We start from the raw sequence: 19754 nt of genomic DNA on the forward strand, positions 1-19754 counted from the left end.
TCAAACACAGGACAGAGTACAGTCAAATCACACATGTGCGATGTCGCTTGAAGTTAAGGACAGCGCTATATTGAGAGTATTTTCACTGCTTTACCTTACTGTCAGACAGCCTGTTCAGACGGGGAAGCCCTAAACAGCTTCAGTTCTACAGTGCATCTACGCTTTCTTCATGCCCACCAGACTCCATTGACAAAAACAGTCATTTTAGCTTGCTCGAGCAGCAGCTGCTGGTCTACTGCTGCTGTGATCAGTTAGCTAGTTTGTGTTATTGTTTGACTTTGGTGAATCCAGACTAACCCTTTTAAACACTAAAGTAACGCAATGACACAAACAAGCTAACGGATCACAGCAGCAGTCGACCAGCAGCTGGTGATTTAAAATCAGCGATTTTAAATCACTGTTTTTCTCAATGGAGCCTGGCTTTGAGGAGAGCGATATCACAGCTTCAGTTCCCCGTCAGAAATCACTGTCTGAAGTCCCTGTCTGATGGTAGAATAAAGCAGAGACAATACCATCAATATAGCGTACACTTCAACTGATACTGATTATTTTTGGTGGCTAAAATACCTTTAATTACTTACCCATCCACCATAGCACTTGGCTGAGCTTCTGTTTCAGTACTCCTGCCTGCTTCTTCAAGCTGGAGGCTCGCTGACCACCATCTACTGTAGGTAATACGCTGACTCTGGATAAGTAGCTTATATAACCCCACTTCAAAAGATCCAAACTATCCATTTAAACCCAAAACCAAACACTCAGTGGCTTCAGAAATCCTCATTCTCCTCATTTCTTCCTGCAGGGAGCCCAAGACATCCTGAACGAGCTTCCTGTTGAATACGTTGAACCTCACGAGTTAAAGGAGGTCTCTCAAACAGGAGGTAGGAAACTCCTGTGTTTGTCTTTGTGCTTGTTTTAACGTGATGTGACGTGCGTCGTGTTCAACGTACTGGTGGCCGATCACAGTGAGGGGTGGGACATTCAGTGTTCATTCACTGCATGCTGGGAGTTAAGAGAGGCAACACAGCGAGTGCTGCAGAGCTGCAGAGGGACATTACATGTAAAAACATCGAAGGTCACATTCGTGTCCTGTATCATATCTTGTACAGATGTGTGTGTGTGTGATCTGCTTGCTGTGTAACTGTAGCAACCGCACAAGAAAATAACAAACAGGAAAATGATGCAGGAGCTGATTTCGCCTCTTCAGAGAACAAATGGATCAATTGACAAAACCATCAGCCTCAAAGTTTGATTATCTGCAGCCATAACTAAGATGTTTATGATCTGAGTAAAGTGAACTTTGTGAGTTTAGAGCAGACGAACAGCAGCTGCCTGCAGTGTGTGATAAATGTTGTTAGGTGGATCAGATGTAAGCAGGGGTGGAAAAAGTACTGAGACCCTTCAAGTAAAAACCCCGCTTTTGATTGCTCCTGGTTCTCATCCCTGAGATGGACAGATGTGTAACGCCTCCCTGAGAGGAACACCTGACAAACAGGATGTGCCTGTTATTGTGTGTGCCTGTTACTAGGATCAGCGTGCATGTCGTATGATAGTGTAAGAAGTGCACACATGATCATTAACAGTATGTTGTTGTTTTCTTGTCAGATATGACCAAAGTCTACGCCACCGTCCTGAGCCGACATCACCACCTGGTGAGGAAGAGCGACGGCTTTTATGACCCCATGGAGTACGAGGACCACCCGGAACTTTACACCTCACACTTCAGGACCAGCGTGAGTCCACCAGCTTCTAACCCACCACCCCGTCACCAGTTACAAAACTCCCACCTGCTCCTGTCAGTCACTGAGAGGCCTCGTCCTCTATTTCAGTCGTCAGCAGTTAACAGCTGCTGGTTGTGTTGGTGTTTCAGCAGGTGCCACGTGGCAGCATTCACACAGCTGTGACTTTCATCACAGTCTGGCTCAGATGACCTTGCAGAGAATGAACCAGTACATCTATCTGATCAATAATCCTTCACATAACAACATGTACAATAGTCAGCAATGAAAAAATACTTTTATTATTTAATGATTTTTGTTGCAACTGACAATCATTTATGTTATCGAACAGTGTGCTGATTATTTTCTATGAATGATGAATCATTTGGTTTATAAAGTGGGTGGGTTTTGTTTCTATGACAACAGTTTCTTGACATGAACTTTGTAGCTAACATAACGCTACATTAAGGCTGCTTTCACACCTGCCCTGTTTGGTCCAGTTCAGTCAAACTCAAGTTCATTTGCCCCCTCAGTGCAGTTCGTTTGTGCAGGTGTGAACACAGCAATCACACTCAGGTGTGAACACACCAAAACAACTGGACCGAGACCTTCTTGAAGAGGTGGTCTCAGTCCGGTTCCAAAGGAACTCTGGTGCGGTTGGTTTGTGGTGAGAAGGTGTTTGACCTGGGTGTGAAGCAACTGCAGTCACATGACACATTGTTTGGGTTAAACATGAGCATGTTACAGTCCTGGAGGATTATTAATGTGCACCTCCTCCTGTACTGCCTTAATATGCACATTCAGCACATCCAATGCATCAAAACATTGTTTTCTAGTTGGAGCCGCGTTTGCCTCGTTTTCAAACTGTATGCTTTGACTAAAATGAACAATGACAGCAATATAGTCCACGATGAGCAGCGCTAAAATCAACCTGCGTAGTTGTCCCTCCATTGTGACATTAGAAAGTGTCACATTTATCTTGCAAGTGTACTCTTCTTCAACGTTTGCTTTACTTCCTGGATTTTTCCCACATGGAAATTCTGACCAATCAAGAGCAGCTTTCTCACACAAGGCATTTGATCTGGTCCTCTTGTAAATGCTGCCGTGAGAACACCAACCAACTCTAGGCAATTATACAACTTTGGAGCAACATGAGTCCCTGATTCAGACCAAAAACTGATGTATATCATGCGAAACTATAAAATATATATTTTAATACTGTTAAACTAGTGTGTTCACATTTTATTTTATTTTTTTTCACAAATTTTAATACTGTCATGCAAAAGCGTTGAACTGCTCCTGACTCCTCGGTGGTCCTTGGGTTTGAGAGACTTGTGTTGCACTGACAACACCTGGCCAGTGTGTGGCAGTGTTCGGCATGACGCACAAGGGTCCACTATAGTGACTTAAGTGCAACTCCAGCATCAAAACCCATGCATGTACAAGAAAATGGCTTTTAAATAGCTGCTCACTGCAGCGACCACTATACGTGAAAGGGTTAGAAGCGGTCAGAGCAGGTGCAGAAAAGAAAAACTGAGCGCTCTGAAAAAAAACATGGGGTGCTGTGCTTTTCCCTCGGTGGCTGCATGCAGCTGCATATGCTCTCTGTCTTCACTGGACACCCTTAAAAATGTTTCATCTAACCACAGGTGGCGCCCTACACAACCTGTCTGATCAACGGTATCTACTGGGCCCCCCAAACCCCCCGACTCCTCAGACGACTGGACGCCCAGAGGCTGATCAGACCGCTCAAGGGCTCGCCTGAAGCCACAGAGGGATCACCAGGGCTGCCTCACAAGTAAGAACATCACAGCCTCACAGGGAGAGACGTTCAGACACAGAGGATGTACCTGACACACCGACAGCTGAGTGTCGTAGTCAATGGATAGAAGTGCAGTCTGGTAGCTGCTGTATTTTTACAGAGGTCACAGGTCACATCCTTATCTTCAGTCATGTTTACAGAGTGTAAGTTCAGCCTGTTGCTGTGACCTCTTCTCTCTCTCTCCAGATTACTGGCCATCTGTGACATATCTGCCGACACCGGAGGCTCCATAGAGTTCATGACCGAGTGCACCACCATCGACAAGCCTTTCTGCATGTACGACGCTGACCAGCACATAGATCACAACAGGTAGAGTGCTAACAGTCCTGACCTGTGTCTCCTCACCAGCATCACCTGTTTGTCTCAGTGTTTCTTCTGTTTAAGACTTTCACTTTCACTCAGCTGATCTGCAGTCAGACATGAGAGGTTTCAGGTTATTATTGTTTCAGTTTGTAACACATTTAATATCTGTGAACTTAAATTATTGCTGCAGAAACTCTCTCTTCAGGCTGTGAGATGTAACAGAATCTAGACGTGTTAGGGTTTAATTTATTGTTTAATAGTTTCAGATGTTGGTCTGAATTATTTTTATTTGTGGGTTTTAAACTTTTCCCAGGCTGCATTTAAGATACTACTTTTTGAATCTGTTATGCTATTTAAAACATTTTTTCTCTAACTTAGTGTTTTTGGCCAGGTCATGCTTTATTTCATTATTTCAGCGAGGCTTTCCTGGTTAAATTAGATTTTTTCTGACACTATTTTTATGCCTCTGCTGTCCACCTGGGCCCCACTTAGTTGACATCAAGAGGAGTTACTCCAAATGTTGCGCAATAATAGTATTTATGGGAAAAGGTAAGGCTGCCCCTGACCAAGAATTTTCCTAGTCAACCAGAAGTTGTCATTTACGGTCCATCAGTGGACCAGCAGTCCTCATCAGGGTCCATCGGTGGACCATCAGTCCTCATCAGGGTCCATCAGTAGACCATCAGTCCTCATCAGGGTCCATCAGTGGACCAACAGTCCTCATCAGGGTCCATCAGTGGACCAACAGTCCTCATCAGGGTCCATCAGTGGACTAGTCTCCTGCATGTTTCTGATATGAATGTAATGATGAAATGATATATTTTGGTGGTTTGAGTTGAAGGTGTGAGAAAGAATAGTATCAGTAACATTGTTAACACTGTGCTACATTACAGAGAAATACAAACCGTACTAATGAACCTTCATTAATATAGGCCTATATTTTATCTCCAAGTGCACGTCACACACTGAGCGAGCCGCCTGTTAATGACGCTGTGGGCTAATGGGCATGTAGCTACTTCCATGTTTCACATGATACGTCATGCTTGTAGTCGACCAATGAAGATGAGTTTACATATCACCTTGGGTTCGTCCTTCACCTTCTCAAAATGATCCCATTTTGGGGCTGTCCACATGCCGTGTCTCCTGGAAAACATGAGGTTGGGCGCTGGGCGCTACTCTTGTGTCTTTTCTGTGCCAGCTTTCAAGAGTGCAGCAGCAGGTTGTGTCTGAGGTTGCTAAGCAACCTCAACAAGCATCATATAGCCTATTTACGTGAAACCCTGAGTGCAGAGCTGATCTTCTTCCAGGAGCTGTTTATAAGTGTGTAGGCCTATCGTCTGTGGGACAGATGTAAAGCTCTGGGTAGCCCTGCACTAACAGGATCAACTTTTCTGTGTTTATCAGACTGAATATTTACAGAAGAAGAGAAAGATAATCTGTCGGCTGTGATTGGTTTGTAACCTGACTCCTGTCTGACTGCTGAGAATGGCCACTTCCTGTGTCTGTCCTTTCAAATTAAATTCCCACATGGTCCAGTCATATGGGTTTTGATTTATTTTGATATTTTGACAAGGTGCAGCTTCTGATACAGTTTGACTTTTATTTTTTTATTTTTTTTCTGAGACTAAGCGACCAATAAAATCTTGCTGACTAATGACCCTTCTGGTCAACTACCATTTGGTCATCTATCAGGGGGCAGCCCAAGGAACATGAAATCACCTTTTGTTTCATATGAAAAAATGCTGAACACTGCCCAACTCTTCTTCTGTGGTGGTGATGAAGTTGAAAATTCAGCTCTAAAAAAACTGCTGGCAAAAATATGTAACTGATTTAATGATTATGATCTTTATGTTATCATTAGCTGGGTGTAATGATTGACACTCTGTCTTTATTGCAGTCTTAGGGTAAACATGTGCTAATCATACTGTATGTAATAAATATTAATGCTTGTGGTCCTGACAGTGTGGAGGGAAATGGGATCCTCATGTGCTCCATCGACAACCTTCCTGCTCAGCTCCCCATCGGAGCCACAGAGTACTTTGGAGACCGACTCTTCCCCTACATCTGGGAGATGGTAAGACGTCTGGGAAAGTTAAGGAGAGGTCAGTAGAGCTGCCCGTTTCTGCTTCTGTCTGGCTTCTGGTTAAGTTTGCTGTGGGAGAGCGCTGCAGCAGGTTTCACGTGGTAAACTGGGTAAATAAAAAACCCGACAGACAGGACATTCAGCAGTTTTTTGCCAGTTTCTGTTTTTTTAATTTTATTTTGAAATGTAGAAAAGTAACACACACAAAGGGCTGTGGTGAGGTGCTGATCACTGAATGTGGACTAGACAGTAGAAAAAGACGTCGACCCTGTGGTTCTGGATTCAGATGAGGTTTCAACACTCTTTAAGATCCACCATCATAGTAAGCCAGTGATCCGGTATAAAGGCCACACCTTAGTCACACATCTTATGATGATTAGAGGGTACATTACAGCAACACCTTGAAGTCATAGTCTGTATTCAGTCCATGAGGTGACGGGTTTCTCACACTGTGGAAGCAACAGTGTAACATCCAAATTCCTTCCTCTTTTAATTGGTAATGAATTTAGTGTTTTGTCATCATCAGCTGCCTTCAGACGCCACCAGACCGCTGGATGAAGAGGACTTTAGCCCGCAAGTCAGAGACGTAAGTCACGTCACATTAATAGTAGAGAAGTGTTTCACTGTATTTGCCACAGACGCATGTTGCTGCTGTACTGAAATTTTTTATTTCTTCAGGCCTGAAAGTCTGAACGAAGGTTCTTGATTTTTGTTACGTTGTTTACATTGATCTCACTTAGTCTTGGTATCTCATCGCAGTAAGAACTCTACGTGAGGTAACTTCTGTCCAGACTGTGGCAGAATCTATTGTTTCATACCTTCCTGAAATTTCACTGGGGTCTACTGTATATGACGGTATTAGTGTGCTAGTGTGCGGCACCACCTACCCACGCCCGCCCCATCCCCCTGGTGCAGGGACTTTGCCATGTTTCACAAGCTTCCCTAACTTTTTCAGTCTAATGAATAAACTCCGTCAACCAGGGTTGGAAATTAACTTTTTGTCCACCTGCCACTGTGGCTGGTGTATTCCAGATTACCATTGTTTTATTGGCTGCGTGAAGTGTGAAGAAAATCCAGCAGCCACTTACATATTTTACCAGCATTTGACTGTTGCCAACCCTGCTGTCTACTCACAAAATGTCTAGACAGGTAATGGAGTGCTCCAGGGATGACATTTTCTTGTGGGCTGACGCAGCATTAGCGTCACCTTGGTTCCCTCATCAAAAAGCCAGTGTGATTCTTCCATTGGATTTTGGATTATTGCAGAAAATAAGGTCTGTGGTAAACAGAAGTTTATGATATGTAGATGTTTTGTTCAGCTAGAGGTTATAAATGAGCAACACCATGATGACATTCTGTAGTTTCATTTAGGCACTTAGCAACCGCCTTTTTTAAGACACATAGATGCTTCAAAATTCACATGTGGGGTATCTACCGACATATTTCATGTCGTAGAACAAAACGTAAAAGTCTCTAAGGGTGCTTTCACAGCTGCCCTGTTTGGTTCGGTTCAGTCAAACTCAAGTTTGTTTGCCCCCTCAGTTCGGTTCGTTTTGGCAGGTGTGAACACACCAAAACAACCGGACTGAGACCTTCTTGAAGAGGTGGTCTCAGTCCGGTTCCAAAGGAACTCTGGTGCGGTTTGTTTGTGGTGAGAAGGTGTTTGACCTGGATGTGAAGCAACTGCAGTCACATGACACATTGTTTGGGTTAAACATGAGCATGTTACAGTCCTGGAGGATTATTAATGTGCACCTCCTCCTGTACTGCCTTAATATGCACATTCAGCACATCCAATGCATCAAAACATTGTTTTCTAGTTGGAGCCGCGTTTGCCTCGTTTTCAAACTGTATGCTTTGACTAAAATGAACAATGACAGCAATATAGTCCACGATGAGCAGCGCTAAGCATCATGGTTAGTCTTGTTATAGGTTTAGTTAGTTAGTTAGTCCACTGTTTCAACAATCACCAACTCAGGTTTACAGTCCTGTGACGTTATCCCTGCCACTAGCAGCCAGTCGTCGTGCCATTGTGATGCATGAATGATAAAACAGACATTTGAAATGTATTCAGTGTTTAATTCTTTGAAGATAGATTTTGGGTGGAGCATGATTTTGAATAAGAATGTATTTTTTAGTAACAAAAGGCCAAGGTCTCCATAACCTTATTTACATACCATCGTTATTTATATATTTACATATTTGACAAGACCTATATTATTTTAGTGCAAATGATTGAAAATGAAGAATCACTTTATAACATCTGACGTCATCTCTTTGTTCCTGAAGGCTATAATCACCTCAAACGGAGTCCTCACCCCAAAGTTTGAATACATTCAAAAACTTCGAGAAACAAGGTAAGACTTATTTCACACTGACGCTGTGAGTATATTATACAGTATGTCTGTAAAATGCTGTATTTGGTGCACGGTGTATGCTTTTCAAATTAAGCTTTCGTTGTTTCTCATGTGAATTATTCATAAAAATGTCAAAACTTTGGCACATGCCTGCTCCATCTACGAGTTAATGCGACCAATGTATGGATGAAATGTGTAAAGATTGCGAGACAGGTAACGTTTAAAATCTGTTTCTCATGTTCTTACGTAGCTCACCTGTACTGTAGTGTTTAATCATTACTGTTGGTAGCAGCTTACTAAAAGCTAAGTGATATAGACCCTTTTAGGGCCAACGTCACACTGACGTCAGTTTGTTAGCTGGAGGCAAAACCTGCCTCTCCCCCACAGGGCTGTAGGCTCCATAGGAGTGTTAAAATGTGTTTGTCTTGTTGTGTTATTGGGAGCCAGAATAGAAGGAGTCATGGCTCAAAACCAGCCGCCACTGCCCGTCAACAAAAACAAAGACAACTATGGTTAAATGTGATAAGACCAAAGGACTGGACGGAGGCCATCATCAAAAATGCTCACATGTGCAGCGCACACTTCATATCAGGTTAGGGAAAAAGTATTTCCTGTTGTAGGGATGAATAAGGTTATGTGTATTAAGGGTTATCATGTCCACCTCATCAGAAACTGGGGAGGGATTAAGAGGAAGATTGGATTTCTCTGCAACGCTAACTTTTTAGCACATTAGCTAACGTTAGCTTCCATAGCAAAACAAACAAGTGTGGTCCTCCTTTGTAAGATTGGCTTCCTGTGACATCATCCATCCACTGAGTGAGAGCATACGGGTCGGCCAGTCTGGTCCCGTTGGTCAGTGTTTACTTATTCAAGTAACACTGGCGGTCCCGGAGAGTGAGTGACCTGACATGGGAATGAGTATCTCCCAATCCACCACTCACATCATTTTCCTCCATTGTCTAAAACAAGCCAAAAAAAAAATCACGAGCTAGCGCTAGCTAATGTCTGTTTTGCCTCCAGCTAAGCCCCGCCCACTAGAAAACATCATACTGTTTACTAACAGTAAAAGGGTCTATTTGTGCTTTGTAGTCTCCTGTTTTTCTGTTTCCCCTCTTTAACTCACCCTCTTTAGTGTTGCAGTTTGTGATGATTTAGTGACCTCCAGCCAGCCAGCAGCTCTGTGAGCTGGACTCGTAGCGACTAACAGTCACCCTGTCGTTGTTCCTGCACAGTGCTGTCCTCTGGTGTCTGCTCTGCCCTCCTGCCTCTGCATTAACACCTTGCATGGCTAGCGTGCTAATAAGCCGCAGCTGCTAGCCGACGTCAGACGCTGGACCCTTGGGTATCGAGGGGTAGAAACATCTTTTCTTCTCACTTTATATAAAAACCGCCGTCACCCACTCTGTCCCATCAGTCTGTCTTGTCTCGGATGAGAAGATGAATATCAGGTTAATTTCTGTGCATTCAGTGCAGAGGTTGATGTATGGTGTGTTTAGCCTAGCTTAGCACAGAGACTTGAAACTGCTGGCCTCTCTCCATTAGCAGAGAAATAAATCCGTCTTCCCACAATTCTAAAACCATCCTGTGCCATGAGCTAGCTCTATATCTCTGAGGAGGACTACAGTGTGTCCACATGAACAGTGTCAACAAACCGGTTGGCAAAGAGGCTGCAAAGTCACCATCACCATCACTGTCACAATACAATCTAATTCAACTAATTGTTGTCATAATTGTGTCTGCAAAGCGTGCACCACAGGAAACCATCCTCAAAACTGTTGCCAACCTGGTGACTTTGCTAGATTTAGCAGCTCAGTTAGCTAGCTAGTCAGTTGCTGTCAAGGAGACTGTTTTATTGTTTTAATTATCTGTATCCAGATGGCTGTTGTTCTTGCTGGTGCTGCCAGTTTCTTGCTTTTTAGTTTTGGTGGAGCTAGGCTAGCAGTCTCCCCAGTTTTTGTGCTAATGTAGACTAAACATGTAGTCGACCTGACGCTGTACTGGACGCACAAGCGACGAAATTGATCTCCACGTCTGTCTTTGCATAAGACCGAAAACAAATTATTCATCGGCATGTTTTTATCATTTACTTGCAAATCTGTGAAATCTTAATCAGCATCTGTTTCTTATTAATTTTTATCTTTTTAATCTGCTTTGATTATTTTCTGAATTAGTTATACATTTCATTTCCCTCGCTGCTTATCTGTAGCTTCAGTCAGCTCAATAAACACTTTAATGAGCCCGTCAGATTTATTCTAACCACATAACCCTGATGTTTACACTTACGATGTTTGTTTCCTCAGATTATAAACATTCAGGCTCAGGGCAGATTTGCTCCTCAGGGTCTCTGTAAACAGATTTCTCTTCTTGAGACTCAAGTGTTTTAAAAACAGAAGAGTTGTGCTTGCTCATATTTAGGCCACCTCTGAGACCTGATGAGTTTCTTTCCTAATTGATCTTAAGTATCATTTTTTCCAGACAAGCCATGCGGCTAAATCTTAATCCTTCTGATTGAGTTTGGCTCCTTAAGATATGTAAAGTGAGGGAGAAATCCTCCTGAGGGAACGTCTCTCTTTTCTTTTTTAATTAAGAGGATGAGGCTCGGCGGCGGGCGGACCGCCGGTCGGACATCCAGCCAGTCCTGCTGCGACTCGTGTGCATGTGTGCAGTGTCCCGTCCAATTAGACCAAAGCTAACGAGTCCTGGGCTCTGACTCCTGGGGGGTTTGAGGCAGTTGGTGGTGGGATATTAATGCCACAGGTCACTCGGGCTGATGCCTCCATTATGGTGTTATTGTTGTTATGGTGTAAAGATAATCCAGCATGCAAAATCACAGACTTTTTAACTGACTCCAGTTGTTTGGAGACGACCTCTCAGTTTAATTAAAAGGCCTGAGAGCTTCTTGGTGCAGCGGAGTCACGTGGCTTCTTTCTCTCTGCAGGGCTCGGTGCAAAACAGTTTGTTGACAGTGTAAAAAAAACCTGAAACAGATTCTAAACTTCTTATTCTGTTTATTACATTTAATCCTCACTTTGTTCAGTTCAGAGAATATTTGTAGAAAACATTACAGACTTTTTTCTTCCTAAAGTTTGGATTTTAAATTAGAAAAAGTGCAGAAAAACAGTAAAAATAGTTTTAGTATTTAATTGAATAATAATGATAATTATTATTGTAGTATTACTTTGAGGTTACCAGTATTTTTATTCTGAACTGTTTGAAATCAATTGATAAATAAATACCAGTTTGCTATTACTGAAATTAATATCATTATTTTTACCAGGAACTTTATAGTTTTTGTTAATGTTTAATGTAATATAAATTACTAACAGCTATATTTTTAACAATATAAGTAATAATATAAATATTTTTAAAAAAAATACTTGAATTCATAACACATAAAAAGCCATTTCCCACATATATATATACATTTAAAAAAAATAATCACATATAGCCTAATGGTATCACATGCGAAACGTTTGGGTTAGGGATGTTACATGTAGTTTTCTGAATTTATTAAAAAAAAAAACAGGGAAAAGAACTTTACACATTTACTCCTTTTTATCATGAATTATTACTAACAGGTATATTTTTAACAAAATATTGACATTTTTAATATTAATAATACTTACTATGAATTTTTAACTTAAGAAAATACATTTCACATGTAAAAAAAAAAAAAAAGAGATGTGATTATGAGATGTATACATTAATATACAGGCACGTGTGGTTTTGAGATGTTACAGGTGTAAAAACTTTAATTTCACAAGTGTGAGTGTAATACCAGCCCTGACAGTGATGCATAGTTGTCTGAATTTATTTAAAAAAAAAAACAAAAAAAAAACAAGTCCCGAAAAAAAAAGACAATCAGGAAATCACGACACATTTTACTCTATTTTTTATTTTTAATTAATTATTTAATGTATTTATTTTTCAGGTGATCCCATCTCTGCTCACCCTTCCATTCCTCTCATCTGGGTTCAGGCCACAACCTCATCAGTCACACTGATACTGTTTGATCAAAAAACTTTGACTTTGTGATTCTGAGATATATGAAATAAAAAAAAAATTAGCTAATTATTCAAAAACAAAGGCTTATGTATTAAATAGAAACCCAACATTTATAGCACTTGTTTCAGTAAAATCACCTGTAATTTAACTGATTCTTTCAAGAAAACATTCAAAGTTTTATCAAACTTTAAAGCTGCAAGTATTAAAAAAGTATCAAAGACAAATTGATGTCAGCTTTTCTTCAGTGATTTAAACGTCCAGTGTGCAGGTTTTAGGAGGATATATTAATAGGAATGGAATATAATATAATAAGTTGGTTTTCTTTAGTGTATGATCACCTGAAAATAAGAATTGTGTTTTTGTTACCTTAGAATGAGCCCTCATCTGCAGAGATCACCATGTTGCACCGCCATGTTAGATAGGGACGTTCGCATTTTCGCGTCAGCCATCGTAGTTAGTAGCCTCTCTGTGATGAGCGCCTGAACACACAGTTTGCTGCTTAATTCAGTGTTTCACAGTTTGTTTCTGAGAGGAAGAGACCTCTGCAGATAATCCAGCTCCTGGTAAAAACCTCCTGAACATTAACACCAAAGGAATTGTAACCCAGAAAAGTTGCAGCTGGTTGCTGTCTGCAGTCCTCACTGCTGTCTGCCACTAAATCTCCCTGAATCTTACACACTGGACCTTTAATAATATTTAAACAAAACAGGTGAATATGCTTTTTTAGTACAATGTGTTTATTTTCTTTTTCTCTGTTGTGCAGCTTATCGTACCGTCCTATATATATATATATATATATATATATATATATATATATATGTATACCAGCTGCTAGATTTTTTCTCCCTTATATTTGCACCTCCACGTAGGTGCTGTGCCAGACACCACTTTGTCCATGACATTACTTCACTGGAATTAAAGAACATAAATACTGTATATTTATTTTAATCTAAAATCGTACATTCAGAAAAAGTAGCAGGAGAAACTTTCCGTTGAATGTAGCAGCCCCACAATAATGCAGTGTTGATAGCTTTTCTGTCAAAGATCAGAATGTGTGAAGAGCCAAAGTGGAGTGGATCATTTTCTTTTTATTTCTGCTCAGTCACAAGGACGGTAATACTTATGGGTGAAACATATCTTGGTTAAAATCTCTGAATCGGAAAGAAAATTTGATGAAATGTTTTGCAGCTCATTTAATTAAAGTCATGACTTTCGTTGTGGTGTTTTCATCTTTAGAAACCTGTGCTATTGCTTTATTTTTTTGTGAGTTTGTAGCTCAGAGTTAAACATCCTGTTACATGAGTCACAGACAGAAAGACCCACTGCTGTTTGATGTATTGAATTTTTTTGAAGTGTTTCTAAGTCGGTGTGTCTAACGCTCTCCAGGGAGAAGGCTCAGATCCTGAAGGAGAGCGGGATGAAGCGTGTTCTGCTGCTGGGTTCAGGATACGTCTCCGGACCTGTGGTTGAGTATCTGACTCGCGATGAGAGGACCCAGGTCACCGTTGGTGAGTCTGTCTTACAAACTCTGAGTAGCTATAAAAGTGATGTGTCATTTGAAATATGTCACAGCGTAGTTTTAGTTTGAATGTCCACTTTGCATCTATAAGTTTGCATTAGAAAATGAAACTGGCTTTTACTTGTACTTTATTATTTTTGTGCCTCTGTGCCGGTGACAGCCGTTGCCAGAGGCTTTGTTTTCTGGTTGTCTGTACTTATTTATACGTACGTCGCATTACTATAAACGTTATGTCTCAATCTTGAGAGAAGTTTTCAAAATCGAACAAATGCCCAGTTGGACTTCAGGGTGCACTGATTAGATTTTGATGGTCAAAGGTGAAGGTCACTGTGAGATCAGCTCTCTCATTCTTGTGACATCGATATCTGTGATAAACTCAGTAGGATTTGGTGGTCATTAGTCAAAGGTCAAGGTCACTGTAACCTTATCTTTGTAATCATCAGTGTGTTGTTCTGTAATTAACAATGAAGCCTCACATGGCTGCCAGCAGGACTTCAGTACATACTAGTCTCCTTTTCATTACATAAAATGCAATTTATTAACTGTAATCATAACTGCAGGCAGCCCATATATCCAGTTGTTTATCCCAGAGGAAACTTCTTCTGAACCCTGTGTTGTACGACCCTCACACTGACTGTGTTCACTGTGGTTTCTTCTCTCAGCGTCGATGCTGCTGAAGCAGGCAGAGGAGCTGGCAGCCAAATATCCCAACACCATCCCCGTCATGCTGGACGCTGGCAGCCAGGAAGGACACCTGGACTCCCTGGTCAAAGATCACGACTTAGTCATCAGGTACAGCACATCCTGCAGTCAGGCTGTAAAACAGAACGTTTTGTTCGAGGCACACACACAAACTGATGAAACATGTGAGGGTCGTTTCTTTTACTAGTAAACGTGAAATCTTTGACAGCATTGTCACATGTCCTTTTATTTTTCAGGGTCTCTAAAGTCGACTTTAAATGGACCCAGTTATTTTTGGGTGATTAACACCGAGAGCTAGACTGAATCACAATGGTTATTCACAATAACTCATGTCATGCACAGAAAATCTGAGCAAACGATGCTTTGGTTGAATTATTTTTAGCCACCTAAGAAAAAGTGGCCAAAAAGATCAACCTCAGTTTAAGTGTTCACTACATTTACAATATTTCATAGCCTCCAATCTCCTTTTGATAAAAACAGTAACTTCACTTCACAGAACACTGGAGTTGCTTGTCTACCCCAACTTTTATCAGCGGTTAGTGTGTAAAGTGGAGCAGATATTCAAATAAAGCACACTCTTACACTGAACTCCACTTTAACGTGGCTACAATACGAAAAACAACAGATAGGTTGGCTCACTGTGTATTACTATATATCTTTAAATGTTAAATTTACAAATGAAAATGACGACAGAAATCAACAAGTTTGCCGATATTGTGTGTCTCCCTAGTTGTATTTAAATGCCAGCTGGAAGTGACTGTTTTGTTCGTGTGATGTCACAGTGATTCGGCCTATTTACCTTTTTCTTTACCTCAACTAGGGTACCTTCGTATTCAGTGTTTTGTGTTCTTACTTGAGATTGAGACCGGAGGTGTGATTACTTTTGTTAATGTTGCCAGCTTTATCCTTTATCATCCTTTACGTGACAAGAAGCTGTTTTTTAAAGCTTTAAATGGTTACACTCTCACCTTAAAAACTACTATAACTTATTAGCAGCTTTTTTTCAGAGTCCCAGTATGTGGTTAGTTGATGCAAACAACAGCTATTTGAAAATTTGTGGCAACATTTTCGGAGCTGCTGGCTGTGTGAGACCAGCCAATCAGCATAATGTCCCAAAAACAGGTCAGTAGTGGTTGTGTTATTACTCTCACTGCCGGCAAATTTGAAGTTAATACAGATGGTGATGATGGTGATGGTCTGTAGCTAGTTGCTGTAACTGAGGTGAAGGCAGGCTGAGCTAAAGGAAGTGAGGTGGCTAGCTGTGCTTGGTGGTACGGTTTGGCAGCAGGCTAACAGGTGAGCTACAGTGAACTGTGTGGGGACTGTAACAGTAGTGTCTAACATTACTCCTTAAAACCCCAGATTTCTAGGGCAAAGAAATCATGATTCCATACACGACATGGAAAAATTAGTGCCTGGCGATTGGATAGTTAGCTCAACCCTTTTGACAGTTAGCCTCCAAGTGATGAAATTCATGTATAGAAAAAAAAGTTAAAAAAGTTAAAATCCAACGGCCCTCACAGCCAATGAAAGTTGGTGTTTGCATACTCTTATTTCTTTATGGGCTGCTGTGAAGTCTGAAGCCTCCACATCAGCCCTGTGAGGCATCTCATGCTCAGCTTGTCAGGCTCAGCTTGTCAGGCTCAGCTCTACATGATCAGGCTGGGCTCAGTTTTCACCAGTGTGATAAATTCATCTGCCGTCTGTCCCGACCTCACCTCCTCCCTCTGCTCCTCAGCATGCTGCCGTACTCGCTTCACCCGCTCATCGCCAAACACTGCATCAAGAGGAAGGTCAACATGGTGACAGCGAGCTACCTGAGTCCTGCCATGAAGGAGCTGCAGAGCAGGTGAGCTGCACAACAGACAAAGATAAAACAGGTGGAGGGGATCCTTAAATAACAGATTAATATGAAATGAATATTCTATTTTATTCATAAGGAGCCATGTACAATATGAAAGGAAATGTTACCATTTGATTTATTATGCCAGAGTTGGCTTAAAACAGACTTTTCATGTGCGGTCCATCAGGCAGGTCACAGCTGAAACTGTGACAGAACTCGACTTAACAAACTGGATAAACAAAATAGCACCAAAATAAGGTGTCTAAACAGAAAACAACATTTAAACCAAATTAATTGGTTTAGTCTGGTAGTTGTTTGTTTGTTTGTTTATTAAGATCCTCATTAGCTTTTGCATCGCAGCAGCTCTTCTTCCTGGGGTGCAACACAAAATGTACATTCACACTTAACAACACATCATAATGCACATCAGCTGTGAAAGAAACACTAACAGTTGATATAGTTTACAGAACACACACACAAAAAGACACTAAATGAATCAGCTCCGACTGAATCCATCATAATCTAACAGATAAATTTCATCATGTAACAAACAATAGACTCAAATGAAGATGAAACATTTACACACTGAAGAACACTATTCATTTGTGAAGTTTCTTTTTAAGTAATGCTTCTTTAGCATTTTTTTATTTTATTTTTTAAAACTGCAAATATTATTTTGTTTTATAATATGACTCTCTTGGGATGAGAGTCAGCACCTCCACATCTGAGGCCATGATTCTGTGCCAGAATTGGGGGAGAGTTACTGCCCCAAGCAAGGGACTTCAGGTATCTCGGGGTCTTGTTCATGAGTGAGGGTAGAATGGAGCGTGAGATGGATCACGGTTTGGCGCAGCTTCTGCAGTGATGCAGGAGCTGCGCCAGTCCGTCGTGGTGAAGAGGGAGCTGAGCCGGAAGGCGAAGCTTTTGATTTACTGGTCCATCTACGTCCCAACCCTCACCTATGGTCATAAGCTCTGGGTAGTGATGGAGAGAATGAGGTCACAGATACAAGCGGCTGAAATGAGTTTCCTCCGTGGGGTGTCTGGCCTCAGCCTTAGAGACAGGGGGAGGAGTCTGGAGGGAGCTCAGAGTAGAGCTGCTGCTCCTTCAAGTCGAACAGGGTCAGTTGAGGTGGTTCAACATCTGATCAGGATCCTCCTGTTAGAGGTGTTCCGGCCACGTCCCACTTGTAGGAGGCCCTGGGGCAGACCCTGAACACACTGGAGGGATTATATATCTCTTCTGGCCTGGGAACACCTCGGGGTCCTCCAGGAGGAGCTGGGAAGTGTTGCTGGGGGGAGGGACATCATGGGTGCTTTGCTCGGTCTGCTGCCCCTGCAACCCAACCTCAGATATGTGGGAGAAAATGGATTGATGGATAATATGATTTGGAAATGAACTCCATTCTTGCGTTGCTCGATATATTACTGCACACTGGACTGATGTGGTTTAGGATTTTGGTAAAGTAAAACAACCCCCAGTAGCGTGCCTTGTTAAATAACTGTGTGTCTAAAATTGGAGAGAATTTTTGCAAGAAATGAAAAGAGTCTTTGTTGTTATGACACTCAAAATGAAAACCATCAGTGGGTTTATTGAGTTTAGTGAGTCTATTTCTCACTTCAACCCAAGAGAGACATTCATGCATTTTAGCGACATTTGTTCTCAACCCACACGACAGAGCTGCACGTGCCGCTTGATTTTGGATAATATCTTATATTGCATAATGAGGTATTTGATCAAACTGCTGAACAGTAATCAAGGTGGAACAAAACCAAAGCTTGAATTACTTGTTTGACAATTTGTTGTGTCAGATGTTTTGCACATCTCTTAATTACAGATAAAGTGTTTCCCATTTTAGTTGCCATGCTCTGTAATTGTTTGTCCCATGAGAGTTTATTTTCTGTGATAACTTCAAAAAGTTTGGATTCTTCTACTTGCTTCATTAACACGCCATTAAGGAGAGACGTGTCATTGAGATCGAGCTTTGGTTTTGAACCTGGAGAAAAGTTTGAGCTAATTACCACACTAATTGTTTTAGACACATTCAAGAGAAGTTTGTTATTGTTGATCCAGTGTGTGTTTCATGAAAATTTGATTCACTGTGCCTTACATCAAGGGATATTAAAACCTTATGTGTGTGTGATTTTGTGTGTGTCAGTGCAGAAGAGGCGGGCATCACCATAGTGAATGAGATGGGACTGGACCCGGGTATCGATCACATGCTGGCCATGGAGTGTATCGACAAGGCCAAAGCTGACGGCTGCACCGTGAGTCAGCAAACACTCTGACTGTGTGTGTGTGTGTGTGTGTGTGTGTGTGTGTGTGTGTGCGCGTGTGCAAATGCAGTCACATACTGATCCATCACACACACTGACAGTCCACATGTTCACACTGCTGTAACACAGGTTTTTGTTCAGAAACAGACGACGTCACACAGTTTGTTTTTCATCAGTCAGCACCTGAACCAGGAACCTAAAAAGACCTTTGACCTGTGATTAAACATGTGTATGTAAATTAGGACCTGGTTCAAGTTCTGACAGAGCCAAGTCGACCCAAAGTCAAAGCGCTGAACTCACTACATAGTCCACTATATCAGTGGTTCCCAAGTGGTCCAGCCACGGGGTCCAGATTTCTCCTTAGTCAGTAGTTGAAGCTCCACACAGTTGAATTCATTCAGTGTCATACTTACGTTCGGCCATATCGTCGAGCTAGTTTGCTGTCTCTGTCACGTAGCTGTCTGTTAGTCACTCACTCTCTCTTCACAGTAAAAGCTCTGTGCCCGAAATTAAATGTACTTCAAAAAAGAGCGCATCTTTTACAAACTTGACACAGTCCCGAGTCACTTGTAGTCCATTCAGAATGGACTTGGGACCCACCAGTTGGGAGTCACTGCACTATATAGTGACTTTGCCATTTAGCAGTGCTGTCCGAATGTATAGTGGGAATATTATACCCTATATAGTGCACGCAAAGTATCCCACAATGCACCGTGAAAAGTAGTGTATAACCAGAGTGGCTAACCAAGCATTACATCGCATCATGCACTGTGCCAAAGCATTCAGTTTCCGTAATGCTGGCAAAAGAAAATGAGAATGAATGCACGTTTTTATCCATTACTGTTATGTAAATGTTCTGCTGTTTAAACAGCTGGTGGAGCTAATTCTCCGGTCAGTGGCATAAAACCACAGAGGAAGAAGACACAACGAGATGATGTCATTAAAAGAGCTCCAGTCAAAGCTCAAACGACGGAGACCATGATGGAAATATGACATATGACATGTTTTTATGCATTAATGTGAGGAAGGTTACAGTCTTCTCATTACTCCTCACGTGATCTGATGTTTTAGTCTGCCGCCATTTGTCTTCAGTAAGATGTCACACGCTTCATGTACGTCATGATTTATT

At 41.6% G+C, this 19754-nt stretch overlaps 1 protein-coding gene across 8 annotated transcripts in view; it reads left to right on the top strand.

Annotated features, from left to right (window-relative positions):
• The window catches only part of aass (aminoadipate-semialdehyde synthase), a 42848-nt gene that overhangs the window by 9938 nt on the left and 13156 nt on the right, over positions 1-19754 (top strand). For all 8 annotated transcript variants that reach the window (XM_049574200.1, XM_049574202.1, XM_049574205.1 and 5 more), the window contains 11 exons: positions 800-878; positions 1603-1730; positions 3365-3513; positions 3724-3846; positions 5803-5914; positions 6450-6509; positions 8213-8280; positions 13672-13793; positions 14467-14596; positions 16245-16355; positions 18508-18616. In XM_049574200.1, coding sequence (XP_049430157.1) covers positions 800-878; positions 1603-1730; positions 3365-3513; positions 3724-3846; positions 5803-5914; positions 6450-6509; positions 8213-8280; positions 13672-13793; positions 14467-14596; positions 16245-16355; positions 18508-18616 — 1191 coding nt within the window. The remainder of the gene's footprint in view (positions 1-799; positions 879-1602; positions 1731-3364; positions 3514-3723; positions 3847-5802; positions 5915-6449; positions 6510-8212; positions 8281-13671; positions 13794-14466; positions 14597-16244; positions 16356-18507; positions 18617-19754) is intronic.

This window comes from Epinephelus fuscoguttatus, linkage group LG4 (assembly GCF_011397635.1).
Source record: "Epinephelus fuscoguttatus linkage group LG4, E.fuscoguttatus.final_Chr_v1".
In the NCBI taxonomy this organism is placed as follows: Eukaryota; Metazoa; Chordata; class Actinopteri; order Perciformes; family Serranidae; genus Epinephelus; species Epinephelus fuscoguttatus.